The 24916-nt window shown below is 37.9% G+C and overlaps 1 protein-coding gene across 5 annotated transcripts in view; it reads right to left on the bottom strand.

The window, feature by feature from the left end:
• Positions 1 to 24916, bottom strand: part of TRAPPC9 (trafficking protein particle complex subunit 9) — a 544235-nt gene that overhangs the window by 319947 nt on the left and 199372 nt on the right. For all 5 annotated transcript variants that reach the window (XM_072851835.1, XM_072851836.1, XM_072851837.1 and 2 more), the window contains one exon: positions 16675 to 16785. In XM_072851835.1, coding sequence (XP_072707936.1) covers positions 16675 to 16785 — 111 coding nt within the window. The remainder of the gene's footprint in view (positions 1 to 16674; positions 16786 to 24916) is intronic.

The raw sequence follows: 24916 nt of genomic DNA, 5'->3' as shown, positions 1-24916 counted from the left end.
GTAGCTTTAATATGTGTATTTTTCTGATTTTATATTCTCTTTCCACTTCTTCAGTCACTGAACTGTTAAGACCTCAACGTAAGCCTTATTCAGATTGAACAGGTTAGATTTACAGACATTACCCATGGTTTGGCTGCTCTTTGCAAAATAAATTTAGTTCACAACTCATACAAAAACTCCAAGTAGCAAAAGGTGAAATGTTTCACCTATGTACACAAAAAGATATAGCCACAGGACTTACGGTAAAATAATACTTTCACTGTATTGTGAAACAAGACATTCTGAAACTAAGGCAACTATTTGTAAAAAAAATTGTATAAATTCTCTTATTTGCCAATACAATGTGCAGCTGTTATCTTTACAAAATATATTTTACCAGTTGGCAATTAGCTCAGATATATGTCTGGTACTTTTTCCAAATACACACAAACAAGTATTCAGTGTGAATAGCTTTTAAAAATGAGGTTTCTCCTTTTTCTACACAAAGTCCATTTCACTTCCATTTCTAGTTTTTACCAAAAAAAAGCCAATTTCAAACCTGGACTGTCACTGCCACCACAAGCACCCTCATTAAAGACAAGCCTGCATTAACTCATTGCTGTACACACAAAATGACACAGCTCCCATCAGGACCCTAAATAATGTATTTTTCAGGACTGTGAAAAAATAATAAAATGTGTGCTGTTGCAACTCCTTGGTACCCCACCTGGAGTACCGCGTCCAGCTCTGGGGTCCCGAGCACAGGAAAGACCCATGAACCTGTCAGAGCGGGTCCAGAGGAGGGCCATGAAAATGGTCAGAGGGCTGGAGCACCTCTCCTACAAGAACAGGCTGAGAGAGTTGGGGTTGTTCAGCCTGGAGAAGAGAAGGCTCTGGGAAGACCTTATTGTGGCCTTCCAATACGTAAAGAGGGCTTATAAGAAAGACGAAGAGAGACTTTTTACCGAGGCCTGTAGTGACAGGACAAAGGGCAAGGGTTTTAAACTGAAAGAGGGTAGATTTAGATTGGACATGAGGAAGACATTTATTACAATAAGGGTCGTGACACACTGGCATAGGTGCCCAGAGAAACTGTGGATGCCCCATCATTGGCAGTGTTCAAGGCCAGGTTCGATGCGGCTTCGAGCAACCTGATCTAGTGAAAGATGTCCCTGCCCATGGCAGGGGGGTCGGACTAGATGACCATTAAAGGTCCCTTCCAACCCAAACCATTCTATGGTTCTACAATTTCAAACCACACATGTGGATGGAAAGGTTTGTTCAATACTACACCATTCTCAAAACCTGGGCCAGCTGAAAGTGGTAATTCAACTATGCTGGAACCACAGGGATACACCTGGTTTATATACAGTGTCATTCACTGCTCCTACCCTCACTGTTAATGTGGATAGGGGTCACTAAAACTTTCCCTTCATACCATTTGAAGTTTCTTCTTGATCGAGTCTAGTTTTGTTCATAACAAACTGAATATTTATGTAGTAGAAGAATCCTTCTAGAAGGATCTTCTTCATGAGCTCAGAAATTATTATCAATAAATTATTACTAAACTGTATTTTGTTACCTTTATCAATCCCAAAAAGGCAGCTTTTCTCCTTTTAAACTCTGCAAATTAAATACTAAAACCTTTCTTTAAATAATGCATCTCCTAAAACCAAAGCACTCAAAAGAACACATTGCAAAAACCAGATCAATGGTAGCTTGTGATTTAAATAGGTTAAATGTGGTCTTGGCAACTTAGCAGGCAAGCTTTTGCACTGGTATTAGCAGGTGTTATATCTCCTTGAAGCTGCGAAAGCTCTGCCAACTCATCAGGAGATGCACAACTCATTAACACCATTTTGATATAAAAGATAGGGCTGAGAACAAAGACTCCCTGAAGAAGTAACACTGGAAGGAAACTTTGGTGATCAGTATGTATAATTTCCATGTTAGGCCCTCATTTTTCAAAGGGAAAGGTTTTAGCTGAGATACATCCATGGCCGGGATTTTACCACACATTTCACAGCAACTATTAACAGAATTAATATTCTGCCATGTGTTCTGCGGAGTTGACATATATTTCAGTTTGAACTGAAAAAAAAGACACTGAATAAACACTTCAGGAAAAATACAGATGACCTAGTAAACTGTTACAGCAGGAGTAATTTAGAGAGAAAGATTTCCTCATGCAAGCAATGACTCAGTAGATTCTTTCCAAAACAAGATTAGTTTCTGGAGACTTATACAGCAAAGAGGAAAAATTATTTTAATTGTATTAAAGGCACATAGCCACACAAACCACTCTATTCTGTTATACTGAGTATATCTAGTTTCAATACATATCTGAATTTATCCAGATTATAATTTTTAATTTTGTCATGTAATTTATAATGCTTTCAGCCGATTTTAAAAATATTAAAGCAAAGGTTGCTGTTCCTGCTTGTCCACTGCTTTCCCCTCCCAGTTAAAGGACAAACCTACGACTACCTGATTGGCATCAGCACAATTCCTGGGAAAGAAGACTCTGGAAAGGAAGAGGAGAATAAGCAACTGGGGAACAGAGAAATATCTTAGAGTATGTTGTGATTTAGCCCCAGCCAGCAACTAAGCACCACACAGCCACTCTCTCACTCCCCCCGGGTGGGATGGGGGAGAGAAATAGAAGAGTAAAAGTAAGAAAACTCATGGGTTGAGATAAAGACAGTTTAGTAAGTAAAGCAAAAGCCACGCACACAAGCAAAGCAAAGCAAGGAATTCATTCACTCCTTCCCATGGGCAGGCAGGTGTTCAGCCATCTCCAGGACAGCAGGGCTCCATCACGCGTAACGGTTACTTGGGAAGACAAACACCATCACTCCAAACACCCAACACCCACCCCACCCCCCCCTTCCTTCTTCTTCCTCAGCTTTATATACTGAGCATGACGCCATGTGGTATGGAATAGCCCTTTGGGCAGTTTGGATCAGCTGTCCTGGCTGTGCCCCCTCCCAGCTTCTTGTGCACCTGGCAGAGCAGGGGAAGCTGAAAAGTCCTTGACCAGTGCAGCAACAACTAAAATATCTCTGTATTATCAACACTGTTTTCAGCACAAATCCAAAACATAGCCCCATACCAGCCACTATAAAGAAAATTAACTCCATCTCAGCTGAAACCAGGACAGAGTATTTGAAGAATCTGAAAGAGCACCTGTCATCAGTGACGAAAATCTCTATTCCATCCCCAAATAATCTAGTATAAACAGGCTCCAACCCATTACCAGCACTTCTCCTTGAAGCTGCACTTCAGCAGTGCAAATCCTGCATCAACTGCATGTGTGAGAATACTCCAGAAACCTTCAGGTCAGGAGTCAGGAAGAGATCTGCAGACAACAGCAAAACCTTCACCAAGAAGTAAATAATTTAGTTTGTGAAGATAAGAATCGATAAACCAGTTTCCATTTAACCACTTTACCAATAGTTATACCAGACAGCAAAACTTTAATCCCATAATTGAAAGGAAAAAAAAAGAAAAGATATTACCAATCATCTCAGGCTATTAAACCTGAAATAGTTTTATAATTCATTCTTCCATTTACAATGTGTGCTTAGTTTTATTTTCCTTTTTTCCCCCTCCAGTGTAACAGCATCTACATTCCCCTCTCATATTAGGTTCCCTTTTGCAAATATTTTCTTCCTAGCACTTCCTTTCAACTGAAATAGTTTTCAAGTATCACCTTCTCATTTGGTGAGATCATACCAAAGAAGTGAAAACATCCTACCCTGCACTGATACAACACATCTGCTCAAAAAGATGGTGGTTTTGTATTCAACCACTATGGGCAGCATTTTCATAGATGCATTAAAACCTGCATCCAATTCCTAAGAGGTAAAAGACAGCTCTGAGCTCATCATTCACTATTTAAAGTTTGGATTCTTCTTCCATCCTGTTCATCACTTGGGATTTATTAAGACTGAAGTTCACCTGACAACTGATCACCTTGTCCTTCTGTAATTCCTCGCAGTCAGCTTCCCCTTTTACAGCCCAGAGTTTCCTGTCGGGGACCTTCCCAGCCCACTGCTCACTCCTCTTCCCACAGTTTCCAAAGAGGCTGAGCAGCTCAGGGCCCAGCCCAGATCCCAGAAGGGCTCCAATGATGACTTTATCTGTACAAGTGATTATTCACTCCTCTGTCACCTTTCTCTTAACCCATTAATAACTTTCCCTTCTTATCCCACAGCAGCTTGGATTCTCTATCAGCCTTTGGTGGGGAACTCTGCCATATGTCAATAATTATATTAATTAGATCTTCCTTACCCAGAAGCTTGTTAGCTCCTTACCAGAACTTCAATGTATTTATGAGCTACAACTTCCCTGCATAAAACCGTGTTTACTCTTTCCCAATTCAGCACACTTATCTGATGCAGATGTACACAAAAAAAAAAAAAAGAAAGAAACCTGTAATTAACCTTCTTTATTACAAGTCACCCTCTTTCCTGAGGGTACTCACTTACAATTCAACATATTAAATCTGGAATGTTTCCATAATGCTGGGAACTTTCATAGCCTGAAAGCACTATATAAGACAAGGAGTAATTTAAAAAATGTATATATGGAGGTTTAAAATACACCTACCACACTAGATAGAAATCAAAGTACTACAGGATTCAGACTTAGAGTTCCTCTCCCTCAAGTTAGAGTCCTTCTGAGGGCCAGAAAATTAAACAACTCCAATGATCTTGTTTGAGAACTGCCTATTATTCTTTAAAAACCCAAAGCTAGAGCAGAATTCTTCATTTTTATTACAGCTGTCAACTGTCAGAAAACAAATTAGAAGCAGTATGTGTTTTCCAAAACTGAGCAAACGTGCTTCAAATGCTGCATTGTGGACTAAGAGCTAAGGGAGACCTAGCACGTTACCAAGCTAACGTGGGTAAAGCTCTCCCTTGCGAAGATCCAGCCAGCGAGAGAGTGGGCTGGAGTGGAGAGACAAGTGGCCGAAGAGGAAAGATTATGGACTTAACACCACCTCCATTCCCTGCCAAGATTATACACTTCTGTAGGGCAAATCATACATTGCATTCAAATTTATCAGAATATTGGAATTAGAACCTATAAATCCTTATTCCAAAGAAGGCTTCAACTTTTTGTCTATGATCCCGGTTAGTGTAGTGGCATCAGAAGAAAAAAAGAAAACAAAGACTTCACTTCAAACCAACTTCTGGAGACACCTTTATAAATGCAAAATGAAAATGTCATAAAAGCAGGCTTTATATACGATAGCATTTACATAACATCTTCCAGTGATCTTTTCAGATCACTGTTGGTTTGGCTTTTGTTTCTAGTTAATGAAGGAAGAAGTAATTGGATGTCAAGACTGAAGAATAAATTCAAGCTGCTGAAGCACTGATTTTAAATGACTGTTCTCTTTGAAGGAAAGACTCATAAAACAGCTATTTTAATTATACTTTTGATCATCTAAAATAAATTAATAGGAATTGGGTATTCTCATTTCCAACTTCAGGAAACCTATGCTATACCATCATGATCTTTTACAGAACATCAGACAGCAGGCAGAAAGCCAAATCAGTGCAACATCAGAGTGTAACTTTAATAAATCCTTTGGCCATTACAGCAGACGTAACTGGCAGCCACTCAAGACAATCTTCTTTCATCCCATTAATGGAGTCACCATGTCACCACAGCCACAAAACACAGCAAGTGCTCCTAAATACAGAGAGTGCTATAGGCTAAATTAATCTATTTATCTACAGATATCGATCAAACTAGGTGTGACCTGGAGCTGTACCTATACCCAAATGCTCACTCTTTTACTGGCAGCATGAACAAAAATGCCCTGAAATGTGTTAGGTAGCTTTTTCCCTGAAAATAAAGATGATGGTTAATTGGGAAATGGACTAAAACTATTCAGTTATCTTCACCATTTGAACCTGCAGCCTCTAAAGGTTCTGCACATGAAGATACCCTTCACTTCCTAATTCCAAGTCTCCAAATACCGTATTAGAGCAATTTATCAGGAAAATAAATTCCACAGCGATTTTTCATCTGTTAGGTGAACATACAAGGCGCCAGGTTTTAGGTGTGAGTGAACAGAAAAAGTAACGGATCTAGTCAGAGCTATGAAGGAGGATCGTGCAAATACACGCTACCTTCAATAACACACTACTTAAAGTAATATATGAGTGTGGATGCCAAGAGCCATACAATAAGCTGGCACTATGCCATCCGTAACAGCAGAAAAATAAAGGAAGAAAAGCTAAGGAAAGGAATCCACCCTCTGGAGGAAAAAAAAAAAAAAAGAATAGGACAAATGTTGGGAAGACAGAAAGAGTCTTAGAGGACAAAAAAAAGTGACAGAGGAACTAATTTATATGGGTACATGCCCATAACGCTGTTGGCTTTGGGAAGAAAGAGTGAGTTTATCAATGTGTAGGTAGATTTTCAAATCAAAGAATATTTTAGGTTGGAAGGGACCTGTGGAGGTCACCCAGTTCAGACCCCTCACTTCACAGTAGGGCTAACCTGGAAGCTGGCCACAAAGACTCATGTTTGCAGCACAGCAGCGTGCAAGTGATACTTATTTTTTGCAACCCTGCTCCCATCCAAGGCACAAAGCATAGCACAGCACAGCTCCCTTCGCCTATCACGCCTTAGGCAGTGCCGCACTCAACTAGATACGAAAAAATATGAAATAACTTCTGCAATAACAATGTTTGCAGCCTGCCTTGAATTTAGACCACAAAGCAAGTCTTACAGAAATTTGGGCCACACTAACTGTATTAGTAGAGCTGCAGATATGCACCTCCCTACTTGTCTGTGCTCATCTGTATGGCACCTCTTTTTACCTTGCGGTTGTCTATCATCGTTTCACTTAGTATTCCTAGGTTTCTAACTTGGACTTTACTAAAAGAAGAGAGACAGCAACAGCCTATCTATCTCAGGTGTGCTGACCACTGAGTAGATTTGGGACAAAACACTAATTTTGATTAAGTTTCCATCTCACAGAAATACTGACAAACATCGGTAACAAAACCAATGTTGATTAATACTACTTACCTTTCTCCTTCAATGTTCAGAAAGTCCACTAGAAAAAGAATAAGACAAACCCCAGATTTTCCATGGAATCATTTCTTCCTGTGAATATTGGTATTTTTTATTTCATTCTAATGAGGGGACTAATGCCCAGTGAAAGGTTCATAACGTTCACCTTCATTCTCTGCTTTTTGCCATCATCAATCAATGTTGAAACATGATTTTTCTAAAACCACAATACGAATCTATTGGCTTGAATACGTGTGAATTAAGGGCAAGCACAAGCCATTTCAACTATGACTTCCTTCAGGAAGCAGTATTTTTTCCTGTTTAGCTTGTTGCTCCATTGTTATCTAACAAAAGAAACATTTACGGATTTTCTTACATTTACTTTTTCTTCCACGTATCTTGCACAAAAATGAAAACCCAATTAAAAAGTATTAGCACTTCAGCCATTTTTTTTAACAGGCCTGCACTTCGTCAAATGCTTCCACAAATGTGCCTAGCATCCAATAATTTCAATAAATAAATAATTTTTCCAAGTATTGAAGAAATGAAGGAAGGAAAATGTCTGTTTTTTTTCTAGGGAAAAAAAAAAGCTCTTTTTTTAAATAACTTATAAATCTGAATTCTGAAATCATTACTCTGACATTTTCAACAGAGAGCTTTTGAACCCTGCACTTCCTACAACCTGTGATCTACTTATGATTTAAGGGGAAAATGAAGATGATTATTTTGGATTTTGAGTGATTTACAGGTAATCTAAAACTAGGATAGCAAACTCGTACTATATCTGTGTGATATTTTGTATAAGGGACAACCTATCCAGGCATGTTTATGCTGTACCCTATTAAACTTAAACCCGTCAGAGACAATCTTGGCCTGCACTCACAAACCTCCCGTTTCCCTAGCTGGATACACAAAATACTAGAAATAGTGCAAATTGGATCTCCTGAGGTCAAGTTAATGTTCAAAGAGGTCAGAAAAATTGCCATGCAGGCTAGATCCAGTGAGTTAGCCATGCCCAGTTTAGAAAAACAGTCAAATTGCTTAGATCTACTTTTGAAGAAGTGGGAAGAAGAGAAAGATCTTCTGAGAAGTCATATCATACCAAACCAGGTGCCTACCCAGTGTAGCATCCTCCAATTCACACAAGCAATACACTGAGGCTTTCAAATGAAGCTGGGGGAGGGGAGAAACACCTTACACAGACAAACCTGAGAAAAGGGGAAAGTCTCCATACCAGCAATTAGAGAAGGCAGGTTTATCTGTGTTCCAAATATGTGTGGTTTTGACAGAAACAGAAATGCTAAATTCAAGTGCAAATCGTAGGAAAGAGATTCTCTTGCATATTGCCTATAGAAATATACCATAACTATATTTCCAGAACAAAAATATGATCTTGTGCTGGGGAGGGAACAGAGGGAGGAACATGTATTTGTTGCTGTAAAACTTACAAGGGCATTTGTTTTCGCATCATCAATTACAGGACACAACACTGGAAATGGTCTTCCTGTTGGAAAGTGCGAAAATTGCAGGCAGGTCTTTAGCAATTCCGCTGAGGACATCTTAGAAGCAGCCAGGTTCTTTGCCTCCACTTCTCTGTGAGGGAGCCTGCTGAAGAATCTGATGATGTCTGAGGCCTGGAAATCTTTTCATTTCTAGCCATATTCATAGACAGGTCAAAGCTCATTTTTTCTTGGTGTCCTCACCTCCCTTAACCTTTAAGAGAGCCTTTCTCTGCCCCCAACTTCATAGAATACATTAATAATCCCTTTTAAATTTTACTGCGCTTCTCAAACCAAAGTCAATGTCTACGTTCTTTTCATCAGTTACCTGCATCTTCTACCATTTGATCTCCTCTTTCTTGTATACATGTGACCAGAACCGAATGTCATAACTCTCACTTGTTACTCCCTACTTCTATTTGTCTGTCCTGTTCTCAGATCACATTTGGTTTTTTGCAGTACACTCACACTGAGGACTTGCAACCACCCTGCGATCACTCATCATGCCTTTGCAGCTTACCAAAGAATCAGAATCATAGATGAGCCAAGGTTGGAAGGGACTTCAAAAGAGCATCTGGACTAACTTTTCATGGGAAGCATGCCCCGTTTCAGCGCAGAAATTCCTTGAGTGCTCTAACCATAAAGCAGTCCAAAAATGAAAATTCTCTTTATTATACCTTCTATTGCTCTTTAATTTTTATTATTATGTTTATTATTTTCTTAGCCTATAATTTTTGCAGATTCTTCCTGTACACATCTCCAATTTTTGCAAAGTGCTTTGAAATAAATATAAATATTAGAACTGGATCATACTATGGATCTGGCCAGTGCTAGATATATCACCCTTTCCTACCCAAACAAACATTTCCTTTCCAACTTCTTTCTTGAAAATAACTAATTATTCACCCAAAATTTTGTAGTATATTTAAAGATTGATTTGGCTATTAGTGAAAAAAGGCAAGCCTTAAAAAAATTAAATGTGTATTTAACAAATGTCAAGTAAAAGACAAAGTAAAAATGATTACCCTGAAAACAGCAGGTGATTTTCATGTTTTAGTTAATACATCCTTTGATATTTTTTAATTTTACTTGAAGGTATCTCAGAAACTTCGAGCTTGCTATGGATTTAACATGAAGAGCCAGGGAAATTGCTGTGAAATTTTATTTTCTATCAATGACAGCATGCAAAGCCTTAGCCATAGCAGCTTTGCCTTTAAAACATAAACTGTAACAACAATGTAAGGAAAAATCATTAATCTCTCATACAGACAACATGCCCTGTCATAAACAAAAGCACAAATTAAACACTGACTTGGCAGCTACGAGACATAACAATCATGATTTACTTACACATGGACAATAAATTTATTAAGGGAACTTATGGTTTAAAAAGGGGCAGAATTTTTAATTCTCATACCCTTTGGAAGAGACTTATTTCAAAATGTTTTCAATATGTATGTGCATTGTTAACTAATACTGCAGAAACTGCAGTATACCACATCACAGACTTCACAGCTCAATTAATCAACACATTTAAATAAAATAATTCAGCAGTAGTCAATGGCCCTCATTAATAGTATGCACACAATGGACTTTTAAAGAAATCTTTACTTTCCATACATGAAAGAAACACCATACTATGTGATGAAAGGTATAAAAATGAAAATAATAATGTTTCTTTAATTATTCTTGACTCATTAGAATTTAAGCAAAAAAGTATTTAAAAATAGGTGAAGTCAATACACACAAGAGTTCACTTATCAAAACTGAGAAAAATAGCTATACTTCTGCTGACCTAAAAAAAAAAAACCAAAACCAAAACCAAACAACTTACTACAGTGGATATGTAGAAGTAAACTCACTCATTTAACCCTATAACCCTGCTAAAAGGCAGGAACTGCCCCAGCACGAAGCTTGGCAGTTCTGAACTTCTGAGTGTTGGCTTTGCTAAATACGTAGTATTTCTTTAGCCTATTTTTTCTTATGCAATTCCCAATTACAAAAAAAAAAAAATCCATCACGTTATTTCACATCGGCATTCACATGGATCACCAGTACTTATCAGGACTTGTAAACTTTGCACAAAAGCCTTTGCCATTTGAATTACCAATAAAAGGATTTCCTCATTTATGATGGCCTGCACCAGTGATACACTTGTTCAGAAGCTTCAGGGCTACTTACTATTCTCAAGGAAATATAACACTCAAAAAATTTTAGATTTCATTCCAGCATCTAGTGGAGAAGATATCCTCTCTGGCTGGGAAGATGCCTGAATGATTAGAGATCCTTCACAGCTCCTCCATGACTGACACCATCTGATCCTTTTTCTCCAGCCTGTTCTTACCCAGGTCCTGTTTGCTCTTCATTTCTTAACTCCTCACTCCAGTCCTATTCCTGGGCAGTCCAAAGCTTTAATCCCTATGGTCCTCACACCAAGGCCAAAACTCTAATGTCTAGAAGTGTTATTATCTACAGCCACCAACTGTGGAGTCTCATATACATGGAAGACTTTAACAACTCTGTTGTGTTGCACCGCAAGGATAGATGAGAGGATTGATCTACTCAGACCATCACCGTGATAAATCTTCCACTGACGATGATGTTTGCCGTTCCCGAATGCCAGACACACCGTGCACAGAATAGAAATGTAAAGGCAATGCAGGGTATGTTGTACAAAATGAGATATCCTGGGGCACATAATGAGATAACACCTATTACCATAAATTATGAAGTGATTTACGCATAAATGAGGGTTGTCATGAAATTTAATTTTAATGGTTTGATAATCAAGTAAGAAACACAATAATTACCATACCTAAGTTTTTCAATAAATTAAAATCACTGCTAGTGGCAACACTTTTTTGTTAACATACATAATACAATTCCCCTCCCAGAGCCGTCTGCTATATTCTTCATTTCAGAACAACCTGTTGAATGCCACATCACTGTGATAAACAAGTTCAGTTTTACTGCTGATTACATTAAAAACATTTCTACATTCATAGCAAAGCCCCTTCAACAGTGTGCAGTTGACTATTTCAAGAAACAGCTTTGCAGACGGGAGGCTCTGCTCGTCAACCAAAATATCTGAAGGCTTTGAACTTTCCAATAGCATAGGTCAGCAAACTTGTTTCCCTCATCATCACATGAAGTATATTCAACCAGATCAATTAACAAAACATGTTGACACCACAGTGTGGTGTATCAAACATATTTTTTATTACCTGAAGATGTTGCCAACATATCAGCATCACTCACTGCAGCCAGAACTTCAGGAGAGTAACTTGCCTGACAACTTTTTGCTGGGACACCAGTAGTCCAATGTATTTCCCCGTGTATGTTAAAGCTTAAAAAAACTCTTGTAGATGTAAACAGAAAAAAAATAATTTGATTTTGCATCTAGCTTTGTAATGAAACCTAATTAAATTTTCAGGATTTCATCAAAGGACGCTCCAAAACCCTTGCCCCTCTCTTCTCTGCAACGTGCCACCTCACAGGAGAGGGAGGGCAAATTTCCTTCCCTTTCCTTCTCTCCTCCAAATGACTCTTAGTTCTCTCTCCTCACCAGCACAATCTTCTGAGAAATAAAGGCCTCAAAGTAAAACATAACACTAATTGTCCCATAATGGGACACAAAAGAACATTTCAAATCATACGGAAACCAAAAAGGGGAGTATGAAGATCACTAAGTAACATCTTGGGAGAAAGGAAAAAAATGAAAGGCTGATCCTTTCCATTTGTGTGTCTGCAGAAAATATAATGATAAAAGACAGAAAAATGAGTGAACAAAATAATCACTGATCCCAAATTATCATTTCTTAATATAAAACAATGGGGAGCAAAGCATGTATTCCTCTATCCTAAAATAGAGGGAAAAGAGTGAAGCCTCTCAGAAACATTACTTACATACATATCTGAGAACAGTTACAATGCACACACTAAATATTCCCAGTCAATGACTGAAAAATTACAGTAAATTGTAAGCTTAAGGTTTTCTGAAAGCTAAAATGATAATCTTTACTAGTCAGCAGAATAATCTTACTGTACAACAAGGCATATATTTTCCAGATAGTATTTTAACGGCCTAAAGGATGTCACTTTTCCTTAACAGTATAATATCATGTATTGGGTTTCCATGGCAAGGTTTTGGTAGCGGTGGGGCTACAGGGGTGGATTCTGTGAGAAGCTGCTAGAAGCTTCCCCCACGTCCGATAGAGCCAATGCCAGCCGGCTGCAAGACGGACCTGCCGCTGGCCAAGGCTGAGCCCATCAGCGACGGTGGTAGCGCCTCTGGGATAACATATTGAAGAAGGGGGAAAAAAAACCTGTACAACTGCAGCTGAAGAGAGGAGTGAGAATCTGTGAAAGAAAGAACTCTGCAGACACCAAGGTCAGTGAAGAAGCAGGGGGAGGTGCTCCAGGCACCGGAGCAGAGATTCCCCTGCAGCCCCTGGTGAAGACCATGGTGAGGCAGGCTGTCCCCCTGCAGCTCATGGAGGTCCACGGTGGAGCAGATATCCACCTGCAGCCCATGGAGGACCCCACACCAGAGCAGGTGGATGCCCGAAGGAGGCTGTGACCCCATGGAGAGCCCGTGCTGGAGCAGGGTCCTGGCAGGACCTGTGACCCTGTAGAGAGAGATGCCCACGCTGGAGCAGGTTTGCTGGCAGGACTTGTGACCCCGTGGGGAGGACCCGCACTGGAGCAGTCTGTTCCTGAAGGACTGCACCCCATGGAAGGGACCCACGCAGGAGTAGTTCATGAAGAACTGTAGCCTGTGGGAAGGACTCACGTTGGAGAAGTTCATGGAGGACTGTCTCCCATGGGAGTGAACCCATGCTGGAGCAGGGAAGAGTGTGAGGAGTCCTCCCCCTGAGGAGGAAGGAATGGCAGAGACAATGTGTGATGAACTGACCGCAAACCCCATTCCCCATCCCCCTGCGCTGCTGGCAGGGAGGAGGTAGAGAAAATAGGGAGTGAAGTTGAGCCCAGGAAGAAGGGAGGGGTGGGGGGCAGGTGTTTTAAGATTTAGTTTTTATTTCTCATTACCCTACTCTGTTTTGATTGGTAATAAATTATACTGATTTCCCCAAGTCGAGATGTTTTGTCTGTGACGGTAATTGCTGCGTGATCTCTCTGTCATTGTCTTAACCCACGAGCCTTTCATTATATTTCCTCTCCCCTGTCCAACTGAGGAGGGGAGTGATAGAGCAGCTTTGGTGGGCACCTGGCGTCCAGCCAGGGTCAACCCACCACACCATTTTTTCATACTGCGTGCAGTGTTATTGTCACAGCTATTATTTCCCTATCTCTAAGTTAATTGAAGCAAACTTCACTTCAGACCTTAAAGTAAAAGGGGTGTGTAATATTCTATGCATTTGATCCATTTTACATAAACACAAAGAAGCCAGAGAACAGGAGGGGGCTGGAATGCACCAAATAATACGGATACTGTAGGATGGATACCAGGGACTGCCCTGCACGGACTCAGCAAGATTTGGCAGTGCCAGTACTGATCTGCTGCTGATCCCAGACTTCTTTTGGCATTTCTGCTTCCATCTCCTACACCCTCCCCATTTCCAGCTTCATAGTCAATTGTGGACCTTAGTTACAAATCGAATATGTTATGGAGTTATGGTGCTTTAATAAGTGTAGCATCCAGAGCCTTCCATCGCCATTCTTCATTTTACATAAAAGCAATGGAAGAATCCCCTGCAAATTCCCTCTCACCAGGCACAGGAGGGCAAAACTTATATTCTACAGCGACGGCTCCATAATATAGAGAAGAGAAGCAACGCATCAGAGACTTCAAGTTATTTTACTTTCCAAACATACAAAGTGAGAAGCAAAGAGGCAAGCAGTAAGCAGGATGCAGCATTATCCTTCTGTAGGTCTGTAGGCAGAGAATATGAAAACACCTAGAGTCTCCAGCAATAACAACAGGAACGAAGAAAACAATTTCCTCCTATCTACACTTTGTCAGGACAGGAGATTTCAAAATGATGGTGATGAATGGAGGGAGAGTAGATTACAAAAGGAAGCAAGAGTGACCAAAGCTGGCAAAAAAGTTATAATTTAAATGAAAGTGGAATGAGGAAAACATTAAGAATGAGGACAGAATCAAGAAGGCACAGGGAAGGGGAAAAAAAACTGAACTTGATTGAAAGCCTCTCTTTAAATATTAATCAGATATTAACAAAAAATCAATGTCCAAAGATAAGAAAAAAATATGAAAGGAGAATCTAAGAGTAGGCTCTGTTGAAAAGCACTGTGTATCTGGGCTGAACACACTTGGTTCAAATGCAAACTCCTGAGAATAATTGTCCTATGTTTAAAAAGAAAGATCTAGAACCATTGATCAAAAAAAAGGGGGAAGCTTTCTGATTTTGTGTGTGTGTGTGTGTGTGTAAGATTAACAAAAGCACTTTGTTTTTGTTATGGAGGAGGAGGAGTATGCTAATTTTAAGGCCCAGTGTATGTTCCACCTAAGTTTCTGTAGCAGATCCATCAGAATAAAAATTAAAACTCTAAGCAGCATAGGAGCTATATACACATCGTTACACTTAAAAGCACTCATCTTTCAAGAAATAGATAACAAATTACTTTAGAACTGACAGAAAACTCAGTGCAACTTCTAACCAAGGGTAAAACAATAGAATATTTTGCAATAAGAATAAAAATCACTATCCTTAAAAGGTTTAAATACTTGCAACAAATACACAATCTGCCTTGATAAATGACTGTTTCAAAAGACTTACTGAAAGCGTTTATATCCATTACAATATAATGATTTAAGGATACTTAAACTTAAATTCTTAAATCCATAGGAAAATAAAAGTAATTCAATCAAGGAGATGCAAAGTAATTTTAAAACCTTATTTGTAGCATTGTTTCTATTTGTTACATATTGTCCCAAAAGTTGGGAGTGAAAAATTTCAAGAGTTTACCACCTACAAAAATGATGGGAAATAGCAAGAGGCATAAAAACAAAATTACAAAACAGTACGGATAAGAACATGAACATTTTGGTGAGTATTTAGACTGCTTTTAAAAAAAGAAAACAACCCAATTCTTTCTAAACAAAAGGAACAAGCACTGTATGTTACTGATATTTTGTCCATTCCTTGATAAAGTAAAACTGAGAAAATTCAGCCTTGGTTTGAGTCAAAGTATTTTCTCATGGTTGTGCTTTCGGAGTCATTAAGGCAAAAAGCATTCCAAATTCACTGCTATTGTTACATATTCTATACTTCTTTTTGATAATTGCATGCCTCGCAATTGATGTGTTTTTACTTTGAACTTAATATTCAGACTGAGATTTGAAGACATTAAAGTATCTCTCTTTCAACAAGTTTATCAATTGCATGATTTAAGACTGCAGCACAACTCTCCCAAATAAGATAACTGTGCAGATAGCCCATGACCAAATGGAAACATTTCCCTTTTCACAGTTTCATCTTTTTAAGATGAAAATGGTGTCATCTAGATGTAATGATCATCTTAAGGAGATAAACCAAGCAACCTAGGGTACAGTCAGCAGTAGGAATCCTAGGTAGATATATTATGGCAAATAATGGTTATAGTTTGCTACAAAATGATCTTTGCATCACCATAGTAGGGTTGTAAGAACCAATACACATAACAGCCTACTTAATCTAGAATATTTTTTCCACAGAGATTGTGATTGCTTTTTCTTCAATTCTGTTTTTCTTTCCTGCAGTTTTCTTTCTACAAAAACTGATGAAATGGCTGGGAAATTACATAGAGAAAAGACTATTTGAAACTGGGAAAGGATAACAAACTAGTGAGATGACGTTTTAACATCAGAACTACATTCAGAGCACATGAAAATTATATTAAAAGATTCTACAAAAACGAGTTAAACAAGATAGGTCAATGCTATATCCATCTGTACACCTCAGAACCAACTATTTCGTATTTTGTTATTTTCAGTAGTACTAGATTCATAGCCACAATAAATTCACATGAGATATTGCTAGACCTCAGTGACGCACCTTAAAGAAAGTAAAACTCTTATATTCTTTGACATGTGTACAATGTTTAAAAAGAAAAATAGGCCCCAAATATCATCAATGGCATATAAATAAATAAATAATAGGGTTAAAAACAGGGCCCTTTTAATATTGAAAGCACTTACCGTTGACATTCCCCAGCATGCAGAATTAAATCTTCGTTATTCCTAGCACTGATGGTCAACTCATGTTCTGTAGAATTGAAGACATCAAGAAGTAGATGGCATTGCCGGGTGCTGTTCAGATGAGGGGAAAAAAGAAAAGTACGGTATCAATAACATGCCACAGAATTATTATACACATACCAGAATTAATATTTATACATAAATAACTTTTTTTAATAAGTGGAATTTTTTTTTTTTTTAACTAAAACTAGACAGAAGCATATATCCTAAAGAGAAGAAGTTCCATGACAATTACAACCTGCACAATATTAAACCCCACAGCATTATCACCTGTATATATTCTCACTCTGCAGCTTTCAGATTCACTGCTATGGAAAAAGCCACAGATTTTTTTCAGTTCTTTGAGCATTCACATGGAACAGTTTTATTATTTTAAATTACCTTGACATTATCTTTTTAAGATACAAATTTACAAGCAAAAATTTAAATCCTTGCCCAGTGTCAAGGAGCAATTCCATTTAGTACAATAGCTGGTTTGTCTACAGACCAAAGCAAGCTGGCAACTGGAGTACTTTTCCATTATACCAACTACTCTGAGAGAGACAACTCTCTCCCTTCTGTAACAAAGGCAAACATAGGCACCTCTCACAGAAAACCTTGTATTTGTCAGCTACTATCCTTCAAATCCAAATTTCCCTAGAAGCATTCAGTATAAATATACCAACTGCATTTCTGGTAACCTTCGGAAGATTACTGACAAAGCTACAGAGAAGAAACTTTGTTGTAAGTTTCTATTCTTATTGATAAACTTTTCTTCCTTGTGAAACTAAGCACAAATAGCAGCATTGAGTGATTATAATGTAATACATACGGAAAAATATCAGAACTAGATACCAAAATGCCAAATACAATCATACAGCTGCAATAATGCTTCATCAGCCTACTCTGAAATTCAAAACTTCCTAAGTAGGTACTTAGCAACAGAGAAATATCCCAGCCTTAAGCATCACTACAATTTAGGTTTAGCTATCAATGACTTTGAAGTTTAAATGCACATATAACAAAATTAGGTGACTTATGGTGAATTACAGTATAAAGTAGTATAGCCGTTCTACAAAGATTATGGATCATCTCATCCCATATAATTGCTACCAGAATCAATAAGTAGGGAAAAGTAATTTGTATTCGGTGTCAGAAGTAGAACCCAGCAGCAGCATTAATTTGAGAGAGTTCACCTGAAATCAGAAGCTCCCCAAAAGGGAAGAAAGAGGAATATGTTGGTAAGGTGAGAGTCCTCAGAGCCATCCAACAAACAACGTGCATATTCAAACTCAGTAAGATACAGCTGTGTGTCTCAGGCAAGCAAGTATATTTATCCTATTGCATAATAATTTACAATTAAACTCAAACAGCAGCCATTCCAAAGGCAATTAAACTCAAGAGGTGCAAGAGTTTAAGAACTGCTCTTCTACTTTGGAAACAGGTTCTCTGGTTCATAATACAACTCTCTTCTGAAAATCAAGAGATATCTTTTTTCAGAGCGTATACAGGAGGAACTGTGTTGCTACTTTGCAAGCCCTTGAGATGGGAACACTCTTAGGACAAGCACGGGAGGTTAAGGTTCAGGTCACAAAAGTGATAGCAATGTCACATGCAATCAGGCTCTAAACGACAAGCAAGCACTGCTTGGGGACAGTAGCATGTCTCATAGCAAAAGTGAAAAGCAAAAGAGGGGGTGGAGGCTTTTTTTATATATATTTTAAGGGTTTTCAATCTCTTTGGGTAAAACCTCAATGAATACTGAATTTAGAGAAGAATGCATGAAGGTAGCTGAGTGCCTGAAGCAAACATGTCAAAACTCAAGAATTTAGAACAAATAAGCAGTTATAGCTCTTATTAGAAATTTCCTTCCTTAACAGCTCACAAGAAAGAAATAACTGGAAGGGCAGTATTCAAGTCAGTAGCTATCCTGTCACCAGTAAAGAATGAAAAAGAATTTAAAAAAAGCCTGGCTTCCATCTTATCGTTGGGAGAGTGGGACAAGACCTGTAAAGACACAGCAAACTTCTGCCTCTCCGGTAGATACGAACTTATGATCTGCAAGAGAGACTTCTAACGCAGATTATGTTTACAAAATTCAACATGGAAGGAACTTTTTATTTATCCCACAGCAAAACCAAACAATTGTCTGAAGTAACATTCAAGCCTTGTGCAATATCTTTTGGTAGCAGAACCAAAGTTTTGTAAATAACACAATTCATGCCATAAATATAAAGGACCTATACAAGTAGCAACCCTTCAGGACTAAACACCATCACTAATACTAAAAATTCCCAAATCTGAACTCTTGGACTATGCAGTGAAAATTATTCATCATCATGACATTTATTTCATCCTCTTCAAACGGTACACAAAATAGATAGGTAGGGCAAATAATTCTTTTCTTGTCAATTTTAAGTTAATTCTCCAGGGAAATCTTTAATTAGTAAAAGTCAAAGTTACAGAATTATTACAGTACTTTGAAAGCTTAGGAGAATAAGATACAGGTATAAAAAGATTGAAGGTAATATTAAGACTGTAGAAAAAGATAGCATTAGATGTTCAGAGTAAATACAGGACAGTATCAAAGAGACTATTAGAGCAATGAAAAACAAACACAATTAAAGGTTACAAAAATATTTTAATTAAAACAGCAAGCTTCAAATACTGGAAGCTGTATGCAAGTGAGGAAACCACAACAAAGCATAAGCTCTGGAAAATTAGAGGTAACACCATAATAAACTTAAAAAGATAAAAAGAAACCATCAAGTTGTTAAAGAGCAATTTGCTTAAGATCTGAAAACTAGCATGAGTTTTTTATTTTTGTTAACATGCCACAATCAGTAGGACTGTCTAGAACTGATGATGCTGAGTTATGATCTGGGTGAAAGTGAAAGTTCCAGGAAAACAAAGAATTAGCAAGAAAGCCAAATTAACTATTTATATCAGTTTTCACTACCGGTGAACTTAGAGAAGGCAGTCTTTTGTGAGACAGGAATTAAAGAATCTATCTCAAAGTGTCAGTAAATGAGATTTGAGAGGCAAATCATATTCATGCAAGTGTGATAAAGGAACTCTAATAAGACTTTGCTGAACTACCACATATAAGTCCAGTCAGCAATCTGTTGCTTAAACTAAGCTCTGTATCAGAGAAATGTCCAATGTCATATTGTTTTAAGGATTTTAAGGCAATAGAGTAAATCTTAGACCATTAACCTTGGCCTCCGTACTAGCTAAATTAATTTTAAAAAGTATGTAAGCTTTTAAAAACTTAAAACACTCAAAATAATAAATGGATCTAAAGATGATTAAATTATACACTATAATGACCTACTGAAATTTTTGGCTGAGAAATACCAGTCATAAGCCACTGTTTCCTGGAACTGGGAAAGATCATCCCACACTTACCCAATTTCTTCTTACTTTTCCAAACTATCTACCACCATATAATAGTTTACACTAAATGTTTAGTGGATTGGGGGGGGGGAGGTACAGGGTGAGTTACTGGGGAAAAAATCCACTTTGAGTGGATTTTGAGTCCTCTAAGTCTAGTTAAGTAGATGTTAGTTACCATTCATCCCAGAGAAGGTGGACAACTCCATCTTCAATGTTTCACACAACATCAGGGTCATCAGTGGCTTCCTAGTCTTTTTAGAGGTTTTGGGTCATTTTGCTGTTACTAGCTCCTTTTTAAAGTTTGGGTCAAAGACAGCTAAAATAAGTCAGTTTGTGTTTGGGTGGTTTTGGTTTTGTGGGTTTTTTTTGTTCCTCCAGAACATCTATTGAGGTAGCATGGTATCATCACATATTAACACAGACAAAATTAAACCATCATCTAATTTTATTCCATATACTTATGGACTTATAAACATTTAAGAAAACTATGAATTAGTACAGAGTTTCCCATTTCTGCAAAACCCGAATAATCTACTCTTCATGGATTATTCTGGAAGATACAGGACAGAAATACACTATTGCACCACAAAAATCTCAATTCCCATACATCCACATTCCTATCTCCTCATTATCATACACCCCCCAAACTACCCACAGCTTTCTCACCCGTCCATCAACCACAGTGGGCAATGCAATGTTTTTGGCTGGCCCTGAGCTCATCCATGCCAACTGGCGCAGGGAACAGAGCAGGTAACTGCTGAGCCCCTGCTTCTGCCTTTCCTCGCTGGGACATAAATTAGGCTATCTCTTCTCTGTCCAGTTACCAATCTGCAGGAATATATTTAACTTTTCCCTGAAGCTGGCTGAAATCAGTCAAAATTTACCTAGGGGAGAGGGGGAAACAGTTAAAGTGATCATATAAATGTCATCTCCCTAGGAAATAATATCTAAAATTATACAGAAAAATACAGCAGACACCACAAACACAACATCTGTCTTTTCTGAACAGAACGATATACAAATTATTGCATTATGTTAAAAGTCCAAATTAAATGAAGATGAATTAAAGCTGTGCTGGACTGTATATAGATGCTAGGATAAAGAACAAAAGTTCTTGAAAGGGTTGTACTCTTCTTTCTGTCATTTTGACTGCTAATGGAAAGGAAATAAGCTTGGGTCAAACATACAGTTTCAGAGCCTAAGTGGAAGAATACTAAAAATCACAACATGCAAACATTTTCCATTTCAATGATCTTCCTTATTTGTCCATGATGTTTCCTTTAGAAAAATCTACCATAAATTTCATGTTCAAGATTTTCTTTTACAAGTAACACAAAAGTCTATACATCAGAAGGCTGTACAGGTAAAAACTAGAATTACAAGGAAACATTTTCAGTTGATTGATTTATAATCTGAAGGTCTCAGAATAACATGCAAATTTAAGTCAAGACTCATTTCAAACAATAAAAAATAAGAATTCTTCATTTTTTATTGAAAACTGAGTTCATTCAACAGTGTCTTGAAGATTTATTGTATAAATTAATTTCTCTTATCCTCTGTTGCAGAATTCAGGATATCACACAAACAAAAGTTAGCGACATGATGAATCATACTGTATTTTTAAAATCTTACAATGCCAGTTATGATTCCAAAAATAGTCACGAAACTGGGGCCATGGGAACTTAAGGCAAGAGACAATTACACTGTGATCTAGAAATTTCTTTCAGGGGTATTGCGATCACTATTCCAATCCACTCTGAAATGACAGCAGAGGATATTCTTCAGTAACATTTAACACACTATTAAAAACCAGATGCAGCTGCCATGCTCTAATGACAGCTCACTTCAGTGAATAATCTTACTGCAGTTCTGTTTCTAGCTTAGTTTTAAAGCCAGTTTAAACAAGAAATGCTCAGGGGGGTTTGGCAAGTTATCTACATCCTGACTCAGCTCAGTTTCCCCATCAAGTGAAATCATGGAGTGTTTTCACATCCACACTTTTGTTTGCTTCTTTTCTGTTTTCTTCAAACAGGCATCCCTACTCAAAATGAGACATCAGAAAGTGAAGAGAAGCATTGGCAATGAGGGCAGGCAATGGCGTCCCAGATGACAACCCTGTTCTCCAAGATCCACTGACAAACACAAAGAGCAACAGAGCAAAACAAGGATCTAGAGCATCTTTGTTGGTGCTATTGTGTTTTCAATATGGTTTCTTTAATTCAATTTCATTTTTATTAAATTTCCTAAAAATGAAGCTTTTGAGACTAACTTTAGATGATTAAGTCAGATTATCCATCTTACTGTTAAAAAGTCTTCTCACATATTCCAAGAACTGTCCTCATCTGACTTCTCCCAGTTGTAAACCTTTTCAATTATGCTAAATATTCCCAGCACATCTATAAATATTTGCAGATTTATGTTCTCATGTCTTCATGTGCCAAACTGTACATATTTAACATTTTGATCTCAAAAATTAATTCTCTCAATCTGTAAGCTACTTTTTGCTGCTCTTCCGTGAACCCCCTGCAATATTATACCATTAGCAGAGTTTAAGGTTAGCAAGATGATTTAACTATTGGATGTAACCTCCCACGTGTCATGGTTTCCCACTCAGTAGAATCTATATTGAGCTCAGAAGTGTGTGTATAGACAAAGAATATATTCTAGAAAGACATCCAGTACTGAGAACATTAAGAAATGGTTATTAAATCAATTCCTTGACAGATTTTTCCAACAGTTATTATTAAGTCTAATTGATCAAAATGAGAGCTTTATTTGGAGTTGAATTTGCCTGGTTTCCATTTTGACTATTTTTCATTAACAAAACAGTGAATTTAACACTATTTATTTTCTCCATGTAGAAACATCCATTCATTTTAAACAGGTCATATCTTAGCCTTCCTCCAAACTAAACAGATCGCTCTTCAAGCACCCAACCAAAAGAGTCTTTCTCCACCTTTCAAGCTCTATGACATTTGAACATTGAAATATTGAGAAACAGAAGACTAGAAACAGCTGCCTGTCAGTAGGTAGCTGATTCTCATTCTGAATGGAGCAAATGTGAACACTTAGTTTAAAAACTTAACTACAAAAAACCAAGAAATGTTTCTGAAAATACTACAGAACTTTTCTATTGCCTAACAAAAATGTTTGTTAGAACATGGCCGAAGAAACATGCTGTTTACTCTTTCCCTCGTGTGATTTGTAAAGATATAATGATCAGGATTTCTAACCCAAACCTGATGCTGCTGAAAAGGCTGTGTTGCCTCTAATTTACTGTAGAGAAAATGTGGGCAACCCTGGAAACTGGAATAGAAATTCTGAAAATTATGTCTGATTTCATTAAGATACAAAGTTTTACCCACCAAACTGAGGATCTCCTCAGTACCCTCAACATAGTCAAGATTGTTGTTTTTCAGTCGCCAAATACTTCTGTGAAACCAAGTAGGAAAAGCTGGATTCTAATATTAAATACAAAACAATGAAAGGTCTTAGACTAGGGAGCACGCTGCAGGCTTTATTATGAACGGGTGCCTTCTTTACAAAACTAAAACATTTCATTAAATGATACACATTAATGGTACAAAGAAAACTTGACTTGAACCTACAGTTAGATGAACTGACACTTTGAATTTAACAGTGTCAGACCTGCTGCAGTTCCTTTTTTTTTTCCTCTGACTCAATTACAAGAACAGAGTCTAAGCCTCTGCACTTGCCAAAAGAGATCTGCAGCTGATGTCTCGTCAGCTGTACGGTGGTTTTAAGACAGGAAGAAAACTCCACTGCCTCAAAAAAATTAACAAATTTACCTTGTGCATCATCTTGAATTTGTAGAATTTACAAGTAAGAAGGTTCTTACATATCTGGCTCCTGAACTTTGCCCAAAAGTGAAGGCAGCATCCCTGTTGCACTGCGGATTGACTTCATCTACAAATTCAGACTATCTCGCCACCTTTATAATAAGCAAGACCAAGATTTTCCAACCTTTGTAGATGGCTCTTATTTAAGACACTTTTGAACTGATAGAATAATGACAAGGGACACAAGGAGACGAACAGGCACCTCAGAGCATGCAGAGCACACCTTACTTGAATTCTTACCCAACGTGTGGAGTGAAGCAGTATTTTTTCTGGCATTTTTTCACGCTATCTGCTCTTTGATAAAGGCAGTAAGGAAGGACATTCAGTGCCCATCAAAATTGGCAGATAATGCCTTTGAGAGAATCAACATGTGTAAAGGAGATAGTTCAAGACAATCTAGCTAGCACAAGCTTCAACAGCAGACTTTCTTAGAGTTAACGGTATGTCAAAATGAAGAGGTGTATCACATGAAACTGTCAACAGAACGTTTCCCTTACACTGAACTGTTAGCATCAGATCTCTGCTGGCAGTCTAGGATCAGATCATCAGATCTCTGCTGGCAGTCTATAATCTGCTGGTAACTGAACTGTTTTGAGGCCTGGAGTCACAGCAGTAGTTTTGGGGCTAAGACATGCTAAGGAATCAATTAACATGGTATGCTTGATTACAGAAGACAATAAATACAATTTTACTATATAGATTTATCTGCATTTCATGGTAAATAAACAGTCAAGTAAGTAGATTCCTGAAGACCTTTAAGACTTCAGTGATCTGCAGGTCAGTGAACTGTAGGTCAGACTGGGAAAACTTTCAACAACAACTCATTATCTCTTATACTCTGAATCTAGGCTGCTTTAAACACCTATGTTCTTGACTATGCATCACAGGACAATCATCTCTGAGCAAACACAAACAAGCAGAATCAAGGATTACAGGTAACACGATCA

Source organism: Ciconia boyciana, chromosome 2 (genome assembly GCF_034638445.1).
Source record: "Ciconia boyciana chromosome 2, ASM3463844v1, whole genome shotgun sequence".
NCBI lineage: Eukaryota > Metazoa > Chordata > Aves > Ciconiiformes > Ciconiidae > Ciconia > Ciconia boyciana.
The sequence above is the reverse complement of the archived record's forward strand: the minus strand, read 5'-3'. Positions and strand labels throughout refer to the sequence as shown.